Source organism: Pseudophryne corroboree, chromosome 4 (genome assembly GCF_028390025.1).
Source record: "Pseudophryne corroboree isolate aPseCor3 chromosome 4, aPseCor3.hap2, whole genome shotgun sequence".
NCBI classification, from domain to species: domain Eukaryota; kingdom Metazoa; phylum Chordata; class Amphibia; order Anura; family Myobatrachidae; genus Pseudophryne; species Pseudophryne corroboree.
The window spans coordinates 196,429,418-196,443,232 of record NC_086447.1 but is presented as its reverse complement, the minus strand read 5'-3'; the positions used below and the strand labels follow the sequence as shown (position 1 = coordinate 196,443,232).

Here is a 13,815-nt window from a genome sequence, read left to right as displayed (position 1 = left end):
TAAGAACAATACTAGTGGTTCCGGATTGGCCGAGAAGGACTTGGTATCCGGAACTTCAAGAGATGCTCACGGACGAACCGTGGCCTCTACCTCTGAGAAGGGACCTGCTACAGCAGGGTCCCTGTCTTTTTCAAGACTTACCGCGGCTGCGTTTGACGGCATGGCGGTTGAACGCCAGATCCTAAAAGGGAAAGGCATTCCAGAAGAAGTCATTCCTACCTTGATTAAGGCACGGAAGGAAGTCACCGTGAAACATTATCACCGCATTTGGCGAAAATATGTAGCGTGGTGCGAGGATCGGAGGGTTCCGACGGAGGAATTCCAACTGGGTCGTTTCCTACATTTCCTGCAATCAGGATTATCTATGGGTCTCAAATTGGGATCCATTAAGGTTCAAATTTCGGCCCTGTCAATATTCTTCCAAAAAGAATTGGCCTCTGTCCCTGAGGTCCAGACCTTTGTCAAGGGAGTACTGCATATACAGCCTCCTGTGGTGCCTCCGGTGGCACCGTGGGATCTAAATGTAGTTTTAGATTTCCTCAAATCCCATTGGTTTGAACCATTGAAAAAGGTGGATTTGAAATATCTCACATTGAAAGTGACTATGTTACTAGCCCTGGCCTCTGCCAGGAGAGTATCTGAATTGGCGGCTTTATCTTATAAAAGTCCTTATCTAATCTTCCATTCGGATAGGGCAGAACTGCGGACTCGTCCGCATTTTCTCCCTAAAGTGGTATCAGCATTTCATCTGAACCAACCTATTGTGGTGCCTGCGGCCACTAGCGACTTGGAGGACTCCAAGTTGTTGGACGTTGTCAGAGCCTTAAAAATATACATTGCAAGGACGGCTGGAGTCAGAAAATCTGACTCGCTGTTTATATTGTATGCACCCAACAAGTTGGGCGCACCTGCTTCTAAGCAGTCGATTGCTCGTTGGATTTGTAACACAATTCAACTTGCACATTCTGTGGCAGGCCTGCCACAGCCTAAAACTGTAAAAGCCCACTCCACAAGGAAGGTGGGCTCATCTTGGGCGGCTGCCCGAGGGGTCTCGGCATTACAACTCTGCCGAGCAGCTACGTGGTCGGGGGAGAACACGTTTGTAAAATTTTACAAATTTGATACCCTGGCAAAGGAGGACCTGGAGTTCTCTCATTCGGTGCTGCAGAGTCATCCGCACTCTCCCGCCCGTTTGGGAGCTTTGGTATAATCCCCATGGTCCTTTCAGGAACCCCAGCATCCACTTAGGACGATAGAGAAAATAAGAATTTACTTACCGATAATTCTATTTCTCGGAGTCCGTAGTTGATGCTGGGCGCCCATCCCAAGTGCGGATTATCTGCAATACTTGTACATAGTTATTGTTAACTAATTCGGGTTATTGTTAAGGAGCCATCTTTAAGAGGCCCTTTCTGTTGTCATACTGTTAACTGGGTTTAGATCACAAGTTGTACGGTGTGATTGGTGTGGCTGGTATGAGTCTTACCCGGGATTCAAAATGCCTCCCTTATTGTGTATGCTCGTCCGGGCACAGTACCTAACTGGAGTCTGGAGGAGGGTCATAGGGGGAGGAGCCAGTGCACACCACCTGACCTAGTAAAGCTTTACTTTTTTGTGCCCTGTCTCCTGCGGAGCCGCTATTCCCCATGGTCCTTTCAGGAACCCCAGCATCCACTACGGACTCCGAGAAATAGAATTATCGGTAAGTAAATTCTTATTTTTTCTCCCGGAGGAAAAAGCCAAGGAGTTATCCGAGCTTGTCCGGAACCTCCTAAAACCAGGAAAGGTGTCTGTACATCAATGCACAAGAGTCCTGGGAAAAATGGTGGCTTCTTACGAAGCAATTCCATTCGGCAGATTCCACGCAAGAATTTTCCAAAGGGATCTGTTGGACAAATGGTCAGGGTCGCATCTTCAGATGCACCTGCGGATAACCCTGTCTCCAAGGACAAGGGTGTCTCTTCTGTGGTGGTTGCAGAGTGCTCATCTATTGGAGGGCCGCAGATTCGGCATACAGGATTGGATCCTGGTGACCACGGATGCCAGCCTGAGAGGCTGGGGAGCAGTCACACAAGGAAGAAACTTCCAGGGAGTATGGACGAGCCTGGAAACGTCTCTTCACATAAACATTCTGGAACTAAGAGCAATATACAATGCTCTAAGCCAGGCAGAACCTCTGCTTCAGGGAAAACCGGTGTTGATCCAGTCGGACAACATCACGGCAGTCGCCCATGTGAACAGACAGGGCGGCACAAGAAGCAGGAGTGCAATGGCAGAAGCTGCAAGGATTCTTCGCTGGGCAGAGAATCATGTGATAGCACTGTCAGCAGTGTTCATCCCGGGAGTGGACAACTGGGAAGCAGACTTCCTCAGCAGACACGATCTTCACCCGGGAGAGTGGGGACTTCATCCAGAAGTCTTCCACTTGCTGGTAACCCGTTGGGAAAGACCAATGGTGGACATGATGGCGTCTCGCCTCAACAAAAAACTGGACAGGTATTGCGCCAGGTCAAGAGATCCGCAGGCAATAGCTGTGGACGCGCTGGTAACGCCTTGGGTGTACCAGTCGGTGTATGTGTTTCCTCCTCTGCCTCTCATACCAAAAGTATTGAGAATTATACGGCAAAGAGGCGTAAGGACGATACTAGTGGTTCCGGATTGGCCAAGAAGGACTTGGTACCCGGAACTTCAAGAGATGATCACGGAAGATCCGTGGCCTCTACCTCTAAGGAGGGACTTGCTTCAGCAGGGTCCCTGTCTGTTTCAAGACTTACCGCGGCTGCGTTTGACGGCATGGCGGTTGAACGCCGGATCCTAAAGGAAAAAGGCATGCCGGAAGAAGTCATTCCTACTTTGATTAAAGCAAGGAAGGAAGTAACCGTGCAACATTATCACCGAATTTGGCGAAAATATGTTGCGTGGTGCGAAGATCGGAGTGCTCCGACGGAGGAATTTCAACTGGGTCGATTCCTACATTTCCTGCAATCAGGATTGTCTATGGGTCTCAAATTGGGATCTATTAAGGTTCAAATTTCGGCCCTGTCGATTTTCTTTCAAAAAGAATTGGCTTCAGTCCCTGAAGTCCAGACCTTTGTTAAGGGAGTGCTACATATACAGCCTCCTGTGGTGCCTCCAGTGGCACCGTGGGATCTCAATGTGGTTTTGGACTTTCTTAAATCTCATTGGTTTGAACCACTAAAGAAGGTGGATTTGAAATATCTCACATGGAAAGTGACCATGCTTCTAGCCCTGGCTTCGGCCAGGAGAGTGTCAGAACTGGCAGCTTTATCTTACAAAAGCCCATATCTGATTTTCCATTCGGACAGGGCAGAACTGCGGACTCGTCCGCATTTTCTCCCTAAGGTGGTGTCAGCATTTCATCTGAACCAGCCTATTGTAGTGCCTGCGGCTACAAGTGACTTGGAGGACTCCAAGTTACTGGACGTTGTCAGAGCATTAAAAATATATATTGCAAGGACAGCTGGAGTCAGAAAATCTGACTCGTTGTTTATATTGTATGCACCCAACAAGATGGGTGCTCCTGCGTCTAAGCAGACGATTGCTCGTTGGATCTGTAGCACAATCCAACTTGCACATTCTGTGGCAGGCCTGCCACAGCCTAAATCTGTAAAGGCCCACTCCACAAGGAAGGTGGGCTCATCTTGGGCGGCTGCCCGAGGGGTCTCGGCATTACAACTTTGCCGAGCAGCTACGTGGTCAGGGGAGAACACGTTTGTAAAATTTTACAAATTTGATACTCTGGCTAAGGAGGACCTGGAGTTCTCTCATTCGGTGCTGCAGAGTCATCCGCACTCTCCCGCCCGTTTGGGAGCTTTGGTATAATCCCCATGGTCCTTTCAGGAACCCCAGCATCCACTAGGACGATAGAGAAAATAAGATTTTACTTACCGATAAATCTATTTCTCGGAGTCCGTAGTGGATGCTGGGCGCCCATCCCAAGTGCGGATTATCTGCAATAATTGTACATAGTTATTGTTAACTAATTCGGGTTATTGTTGAAGGAAGCCATCTTTCAGAGGCTCCGCTGTTATCATACTGTTAACTGGGTTTAGATCACAAGTTGTACGGTGTGATTGGTGTGGCTGGTATGAGTCTTACCCGGGATTCAAAATCCTCCCTTATTGTGTACGCTCGTCCGGGCACAGTACCTAACTGGAGTCTGGAGGAGGGTCATAGGGGGAGGAGCCAGTGCACACCACCTGATCTGGAAAAGCTTTACTTTTTGTGCCCTGTCTCCTGCGGAGCCGCTATTCCCCATGGTCCTTTCAGGAACCCCAGCATCCACTACGGACTCCGAGAAATAGATTTATCGGTAAGTAAAATCTTATTTTTTTCTCTGTGATTTTAGTCACCATATCTCTCCTGTATCCCTGCTTGTGCGGACTACACTGCGCAGGGGTTTGGGCAAGAGGTATTGTGCTGCTGACAATTGTACTGTGTTACCTGATATTGCAAGTTAAATCATGTCTGCTTCTGAAGGTAACTGTTCTGGGGCTGAACACACTACCGGTGTTGCTGATGCCACAGATCCCTATGAGGAGAATATAGCCGCTGTGAACTCTGGTTCTGGGGGCTCCTTGCCCCCCAGTGGAACTGTGGCAACGGGGGTCCATAATGACCCGCCGTGGGCTACTTTCTCCACACTTCTGAATACGCTAGTTACTAAACTAACGCCCCCCTATGGGACCTCCTATGCCGGTTCAACCGTATGTGGTCCCCGCGGCTAACCCGCCGTGGGCAGATAACTTGTCAGCTCAATTGACGAAATTGAACCAGTCCTTGACTACTAAAAAGTCTGACCCTCGCTCGCCTAAGACCAAGGGGTCCTCTAAGCGAGCTCTTACCTCCATACAATCCACTGCTGTCACTGACACCTCGTCTGATGAAGTTGGCGCTTACACTGACCCCACAGATTCTGACACAGATACTGCTGATGGGGAGGGTAGTTCACATGTGGATGTTCCTGATCTTTTGGAGGCTATTAAGTTAATTTTACAGATTACGGATGATCCTGAGCCATCCGTCCCTCCTAAGAAACCAGATAGGTTCAAGCGTCAGAAGGTGGTTAAACAAGTTTTTCCTCATTCTGAACACCTAGTGGATATCGGTCAGGAATCCTGGGGAAACCCAGGGAAGACATTTGTGCCTCAAAAGAAGATGCTGGCTCGCTATCCCCTCGCGCCAGAGCTGTCTAAAAATTGGGAAACACCTCCTCCAATGGACTCGCATGTGGCTAGGATGGTGGTTTCCTCAGCTCTACCTGTCACTACCGTCATGTCTCTAAAAGAGCCTACGGATAAATGTGTGGAGGGTTGTCTGAAAGCGATTTACACCCTCGCGGGTTCTGCACAAAGGCCCACTATTGCAGCAACATGGGCTGCAGAGGCTATTGAAGCATGGGCCCTAGAGTTGGAAGCTGAAATCTCTTCTGACCATGCTAGACAATGCTTGTCATATATTGTCACAGCTTCTCGCTATATTAAAGAGGCGGCTTCTGATGCCAGTATTCTATTAGCCAAGGCCTCTACTACGTCAGTCCTGGCTCGCCGGATATTGTGGCTGAGATCCTGGTCTGTGGATCTGGACTCAAGAGAAACCCTGGAGGTACTCCCTTTCAAGGGAGATATTCTGTTTAGGGGAGGACTTAAATAAGATAGTGGCTGACTTAGCTACTGCCAAAACTGCTTGTCTGCCATGTACCACTCCTTCTGTGTCAAAGGCTAAAGGTACTTCCTTTCGTCCTTCAAGTAAAGCAAAAGGTCAGGCATACCACAAGCAGGCCCGCACTTCCAAACCTGGTAAGCCAAAGCCCAAAAGAGCCTGGGCTGCCCGTCAGCCAGCTTCCGAGACCGATAAGCCTGCCGCATGACGGGGCGGGCCTCCCCCTGGGGGATCCCAGGGTGGGGGGGCCGGTTTCTGGGGTATACCCAGGAATGGTTGAAGACCACTTCAGATGCATGGGTACGGGAAGTCGTCACTCGAGGTTACGCCATAGCCTTCAAAAACCGTCCCCCCTCATCGATTTTGCCGGACAGACGTCCCTTTGGACCAGACAAAGGCAAAAACTCTACATTCGGTGGTACAGACCCTCCTGGACACAGGAGTGGTAGTACTGGTGCCTCTTGCCCAGAGAGGCCGTGGGTACTATTCTCTGCTGTTTATAGTCCCGAAACCGAATGGGTCCTCCCGGCCCATTTTCAACCTCAAGGCATTGAACAAGTTTGTGAAAGTCTCCAAATTCTGTATGGAAACCGTTCGCTCTATAGTTCTGGCCTTGGAACCTGGGGATTATATGGTCTCCCTGGACATACAGGATGCTTACCTGCATATTCCTATAGCAGTGTCGCATCAGCAATACCTGAGGTTTGCGATTGGCAACCTCCATTACCAGTTTCGGGTGTTACCTTTTGGTTTAACTATGGCTCCGGAAGCCTTCACCAAAGTTATGACGGTGATGACAGTGGTACTCCGCCGTCAAGGGGTCATGATCCTACCGTATCTGGACGACTTGTTGATCCTGGCAAATTCCCCAGAACTTCTCCTGCGTCATCTGGATAGGACTGTCCGGTTTCTACAAGCCCACGGGAGGCTCATCAACTGGAAGAAATCCTCCCTGGTCCCTGCTCAGAGCATGGTGCACCTGGGAGCGCTATTGGACACTCACAACCAGCGATTGTTCTTGTCTCGGGAGAAAGTCCTGAAGCTTCAGGACAGGATTCGTTGCTTCCTTTCTCGTCCGCAAGTGTCGATACATTCGGCGATGCAGGTGCTGGGCCTCATGGTGTCGGCATTCGACATGGTGGAGTATGCTCAATTCCGTTCTCGCCCCCTCCAGAGGCTGTTTCTGGCCAAGTGGGACGATCTGCCTCACCGGATCAGGTCTCACATGATCTCATTGACTCCGGAGGTCCGTCTGTCGCTGCACTGGTGGCTCCAGTACCAACGATTGTGCAGGGGCCGTCCCTTCTGGATATCCCACTGGGTCCTGTTGACGACAGATGCCAGTTTAAGGGGTTGGGGCGCGGTGCTGGAGCAACACTCCCTTCAGGGTCAGTGGACCAAGGAGGAAACTCTCCTCTCGCTCAGCATTCTGGAATTTCGGGCGGTTTTCAACTCGTTGAACCTGTCCCAGCATTTAATTCAGAACCGTCCTGTTCAAGTACAGTCTGACAACGCCACCACAGTGGCTTACATAAATCATCAAGGCGGCACTCAAAGCCGTTTGGCAATGAAGGAAGTCTCACGGATTCTGCAATGGGCGGAACGCCATCTACCGGCCATATCGGCAATATTCATTCCAGGAGTCCTGAATTGGGAAGCGGACTTTCTCAGTCGTCAGGACGTACACGCTGGAGAGTGGGGCCTCCATCCAGAAGAGTTTCAACTCCTAGTGGAAAGGTGGGGCCTTCCAGACGTGGATCTGATGGCGTCTCGACACAATCACAAGGTTCCGGTCTTCGGAGCAAGGACAAGGGATCCTCAAGCAGCATTCGTGGATGCGCTGGCGGTGCCGTGGAGGTTTCGGCTGCCGAACGTGTTCCCTCCTCATACCTCCAGCGTGGCCCAGGCGGCATTGGATCTCAGACCTGCAGTACCTATCGTCAGAGCGTCCAATCCTACTTCCACAACGCCCAGACCTCCTCGTTCAGGGCCCCTGTGTCTACCAGGACCTAGCCCGGCTGCCTTTGACGGCGTGACTCTTGAAGTTTCCTCCTTGAGGGCTAAAGGGTTTTCTGAGGCGGTCATTCAAACTATGTTGCGGGCCCGGAAACCGGCTTCTTCTCTGATTTACCATAGGGTCTGGCATTCTTACTTTGTTTGGTGCGCATCTAACGGTTATGACGCTTCCAAGTTTAGTACAGCCAAGTTGTTGGCTTTTCTCCAGCAGGGCCTGGACTTAGGCCTGCGTCTGGCCTACCTCAAGGTTCAAATTTCTGCCTTGTCGGTGTGGTTTCAGAGAAAAATTGAGACCTTACCTGATGTGCATACCTTTACTTAAAGTGTGTTGCGTATCCAACCTCCCTATGTCCCACCTGTGGCTCCTTGGGACTTGTCGGTGGTTTTGGAGGCACTACAAGAGTCTCCGTTTGAACCTCTTGGGTCAGCTGATCTTAAGTGGCTTTCCCTTAAGGTGGTGTTACTGCTAGCTATTGCCTCAGCTAGAAGAGTGTCTGATTTGGGTGCCTTGTCTTGTAGTTCCCCATAACTAATATTTCACCATGACCGGGCGGTTCTTAGGACTCGTCCCGGTTATTTGCCTAAGGTGGTTTCTTCGTTCCACCTTAATCAGGAGATTGTGATTCCGTCACTTGTTTCTCCTGATCTGTCTCCCAAAGAGCGGTCTTTGGATGTGGTACAGGCTCTCCGTATCTATGTGAAGAGAACTGCTTCTGTTAGGAAATCTGATTCTCTCTTTGTTCTGTTTGGGTTTCACAAACGGGGCTGGCCTGCTCACAAGCAGACTTTGGCCAGATGGATTAGAATGGTGATTGCACATGCTTATGTGAGGGCTGGTCTGTCAACTCCTGCTCACATTACGGCCCATTCTACTCGGTCTGTGGGACCTTCTTGGGCGGTCCGCCGTGGTGCGACCCTTGAACAATTGTGCAAGGCGGCTACGTGGTCCTCAGTGAACACGTTCATAAGGTTCTATGCCTTCGATACTGCCGCTTCCCAGGATGCTTCCTTTGGACGCCGGGTTCTTGTGCCCGCTACAGTGCGTCCCCTCCCATAAGGAACTGCTTTAGGACATCCCCAATGTCTATCCTTGTGGAGCCCAGTGTGCCCCGCAGCAGAAAACGAGTTTTATGGTAAGAACTTACCTTTGTTAAAACTCTTTCTGCGAGGTACACTGGGCTCCACAAGGCGCCCACCCTGACGCACTTAGCTTCTTTGGGCTGGTATGGCATTAGCCGCTGACACTTCTCCTGTCGTGAGTGTGTGGTGTATGTGGCTACTAACCGTTGTCGTCTCTTTTCCTGCTACTGCATTGGGCTGGTTAACTAAAAACTGAGCTCCTGTGCATGGAGGCGGGGTTATAGAGGAGGCGGCGCTATGCATCTTGGGAACAGTCAAAGCTTTTGAGCCTGTTGGTGCCTCGGATCAAGATCCTACTCTACACCCCAATGTCTATCCTTGTGGAGCCCAGTGTACCTCGCAGAAAGAGTTTTAACAAAGGTAAGTTCTTAACATAAAACTCGTTATTTTCAAGTCACTGCTGTCCATTATCGGGATTTGCGAACACTGAGTGTCACTGCATGCTATTATGGACGAGATCGTCCATATTGGCTGCATGCACAAGCGACAGGGCACCAACAATGAATGAGCGCAGGGCTGCGCATCGTTCATCGCTGGTGCCTACACACTGAACGATATGAATGAGTTCTCGTTCATTAATGGAACGAGAACGTTCATATCGTTCAGTAACATCGCCTAATGTGTAGGGCCCATTAGTATCGCCCCCCCCCCCCCACCCATGTAGACTGCAGACACATGCAGGAAGTTCCCCATGCACAATGCCCAGGACAAACAGCAGACCCTGCTCACAGTAGCCACAGGAAGGTGCAAACAGCCACATGCCTGCCATGGCTGGGTGCCCAAATCTGCAGCTACTTACCTGCGTAAAGCAGGGCAGGCAGTACATACTACTTGATGTGCAGGCTAGAGATGGTGTAATATGGCCAGGGAGAGAGAGAGGGGACAGGATCCAAGCTCCTGTTGCTAGTGGCTGCTATTACATGTCTCCCTGCAGTGCAAACTACAGCTCAGCCTCTTCTGCTCCATGAGCTGAACGTTCAGAGCAGCCCTCACCCCTGGCTTGTGCCTAGCCCAATCCTATGCTGGGAGCTGGCTGCACACAGTAATACCTGTATGGACACTGCAGCCCTCCCCCACTACCTCCGAGCTCCGTTCACAGCACAGCCTAATAAATCAAGCAGAGGCCTCCGCTGATCTCCGTAAATCATGGGTGGTAAGGGAGTGTGTACAGTGAGAACTTAACCTGGATTACATAGAGAGGATCAAGGACGGACTTTGCTAGGGGATGCGAACACTAGCACTGACGTGCGGTAGTGTAACGGCCCTTTCCCTCCTTCACTGCCAGAATCTCCTGTGCGGTGCACGCCTGGAACATACTCCCCAACAACCCCATCCCCGCTGCTGCTGCGCTTAGTGAAGCATGCGGGACATCAAAGGTGCGTGCCCCCCCCCTCCCCATATGGTTTAAATCTAAAGGAGCGCGTCAGCCGATCAGAACTGCAGCAGCGCCAGCACTGAACAGGCTGGTAGCTGCTGTGTTATGAATGCACAGACTGTCACTGTCGCGGCCAGAACACCCGGGAAGCAGGGAAGCGTCATAAACACTTTTTCTGAATGGGTGGGTCCCCGGGGACGCGCACCACTCCGATTGGCTAGAGGTGTAATGATTGATGTCTCCCTTGACCAAGAGGCTCCCTCTCCACATTTTTAGTTCTCTCTGCAGCAGGACGAGGGAGACATCAATCATTACACCTCCAGCCAATCCCAGTGGAGCGCGTCCCCGGGGACCCACCCATTCAGAAAAAGTGAGTCCCTGAGCCTTAATATTGGGTAAAATACGCGCTATGCCGCGTTTTTGCGATCACTGTTGCTCAGTTAGTTTTCTGCGAATAGTGGCTTCTGACTTAGGGGGCTATGCAATTAGCTCCGTTATTTTTGCCTAGGTGAAAAAAACTGAGCTTATCGATATTTTTAGGATGAACAGGGATTCGCCCTATGCAATAGCAGGGCCAGATTTTAGCCTTGGCGAAAAATGCAGCAGGGGCAGAAAACACATGGATTGGTGAATCCACAGGTTCTCCGTTGAAAACGCGGGCCATTTTTGCCGATTTTGAGGCATTTTTTGCCAATGCCTTTTCAATTGAAAAACAAGGTAAAAAGGCATTGGTGAAAATGCCTTCAAAACGGTCGCAAACGGTCCTAATTGCATACTCCGTGTGGCAAATTAATTGGCTCCGAAATGATCGGTGCTGTTTGCATACCCCCCTTTAGAGGTCCATTCATTTACCCATGAAAGGTGTGAGTAACTTCCAGATGTGTGTAAAACGCTGGCAACTGACCCCTCGTGGCCTCCTTGTATGGCTCAATTAGCACATTTTTGCTCGCAGCCCTATGAGGCTGCAAACAAAAATGTACAAGTCTGTTGTACTGTAAAGGCCCATACACACTGGGCGATTTTGAGCTGAAAGCAGCTCACGTTTGGTGTTTTGAGCTGCTTTCAGTTCAAAGCCGCCCAGTGTGTATGAACAAGCGATGATCGCTGATGTGCACTCCCGCTTCATTGCTGGCGGCCGCTGTTCAACTACTGGTATTACCAGTAGATGAACGGTGGGGTGAGTGACTTTCCATAGCGTCCTGCTATGGAAAGCCACTCACCCCCGCTGGGCAGGGGGGAAAAGCGCTCAGTGTGTATGCAGTGAGCGCTTTTCAGCCCAGCGATGTCAGCGATCATCGCTGTGCATACACGCTGTGTATGTATGCACCTTAAGTGTGGCTTACAGCTGCACTTATACCCGTGACGATATATATTAGTGCTTTATGTGCCTCACACGAGAACCTGCTCTATGCTCAGGTACACATTTAGCAAACTTATGTAGGGTTACACTTTTAATTTTTTTTTTTTTAAGGTCCATGACCTTATATTTAACTTGAACTTAACAGAACAACCAATAATTTACTCCTAGAAATTAGCCCTAAATCCATGCATGAAAGTTTCTCCTGGACTCTGCTCACCCAACAGTCTGAATGCCAAGGCTGTGCGAAGTGGAGGGAGTGAGCTGTGAGGACTACTTGTTGCGACTTCTAATTTGTGTCCCCGTCCCCCCACCACCACCCCCTCAGTCAGGTGTTTACCATTACTGAGAAGTGAACCATCTCCTCTGTTAACTGCTTATTATTGAGAAATTATATATTTTTAAATACTTTGAATCAGCTTGCATGTTTTCTTTCTGTTTTTGTGATCTTTGTGCTGGAGTGATCCAGTGATGTAACAAAAAGATAAGTGTTGGGGTGGGACTAAAATAGTGCTCTACTGCTTTTTAATTCAACTTTTATTTTCAGAAGTAGAACATCCGCAATATGTGACTTCGGGTGTGCAAATGTTCATGTTCGGGCACGCGTTCTCAGCTGCGAGAAACGCTGCAATTAATTCAGGTACCTGTTTTGCTTTTTCTTTAACACTAGTTATTTTATATGTGCTCTTCCTTTTTGAATAACAACATGCATTAAAAAGCAAAATAAGTACCTGATAACGCCCAATTTTTGTTTTTAATAAGCTGTTTAATTGTTTTTGAGACCTCTCCACTTAGCTATATATGGCAAGGATGGGCACACTTCTGCCGTCCTTTGCATTAGATTAAAGTTCTGTTTATAATCTTGGTTTGTAGTGAAGGTATTTGAATACAGATTATTGATGAGTTAGGCTGGGCATACGTATTAAGTAATTTTATCGGGTATCCTGAAACTCATGAGATATGCCATACACTGGATATTTCAGTGTATGGCCACGGTATCTGTGTTCTCTGAGGAGGAAGCATGTCTCTGCTCCTTCCCTGTAGAGAGAGAGAGATAGATATAGATAGATATATATATATGTAATATATATTTTATATATTAGTGTGTGTATGTATATAATGTGTGTGCGTGTATATGTATTTATTTCTTTTTTTGGTTGTTTGTGTGTATACATGATCGTCCATCATCGCTGATTAGTTGCAGCCATACACTGTATAATGATTGTGCCGATACGATAAGGTTTGTCTCTGTTTATAAGTATATGTATTCACTACATCAGCACTGCAGTGTAAATTAACAGAATTCCACACAAAAAAAAATATTTTATAAATCCTGCAGTGGAAAATGCCTTTTGTTTTCAATTTTAGTTTGCGGAGAGGCTGGGTTCCTGCATTTAGAATGTTATGGGGGGGATTCGTTTGATTTGGGCATCCATCACAATTAAATTGTTCTGTAGTATGGGTACGCATGCTGTTGGCGCCGACATTTCTGCTTGCAGCCTCCCAAGATAGTGCGCAGAAATAACCACTTACCTGTCATGGTCACATCAGATGTGACCAAACCAGGCTGGGTTTTCCCTGATATTGTTGCATTATCCCTTCTGTGTCACTCCGGTCTGTTAGCCCTTCACCTTTTTAGATTGTAAGCTAGCAAGAGCTGGGACTTCTTTCCTCATGTGCCTTTCCTTTTCTTACTTACATACTCCCTTTGATGGCAACTAAACCCTAGTTTCCCATACCTGTTCTATATTGTCTTGAACTGAAAGTGCTGTTTTTGTGTTTGCTCATTTGATTGTGTACTGTGTAATGGGCGCTGCGGATCCCTTGTGGCGCCATATAAATAAAGGATAATCCGATTGCACCAGTTGGCTGTGGCTACTGGAAGGCAATAAGAGAAATGTAAATCAGTGCACAATCGCCCGTGTATTCCTGGCAGCTGCAGGCAGGAGCAGCCACCGGGAACATAAAAACATTACAGAGCCATGGCACCTGCGTCTGTCCTGATCAATACTTATTTATTTCCCAATATATGTATATTAACTACTTCCCATAGGGACTGCCATGAGGATGGGATCAGGTTCTCTGCCTAGTATATTAGTTATGGTTCTTCCTGGCCACATTCTTTATTGCAAGGGATAGTGGAGCTCCTCTGTTAACTAAATGTCACCATCTAATTTCTGTCTTACTTCGGTCATTCTATGTGCAGATGGGATGTAATCATGTTACTGGCGGTCGGGATCCCGCC

At 48.7% G+C, this 13,815-nt stretch overlaps 1 protein-coding gene across 3 annotated transcripts in view; it reads left to right on the top strand.

Moving 5' to 3' along the window:
* Window positions 1-13,815, top strand: part of FAM168B (family with sequence similarity 168 member B) — a 194,678-nt gene that overhangs the window by 100,462 nt on the left and 80,401 nt on the right. For 2 of the 3 annotated variants that reach the window (XM_063915715.1, XM_063915716.1), the window contains exon 5: window positions 12,118-12,210. The exons of the other annotated variant lie outside the window; for it this stretch is intronic. In XM_063915715.1, coding sequence (XP_063771785.1) covers window positions 12,118-12,210 — 93 coding nt within the window. The remainder of the gene's footprint in view (window positions 1-12,117; window positions 12,211-13,815) is intronic. 3 annotated transcript variants of the gene reach the window in all.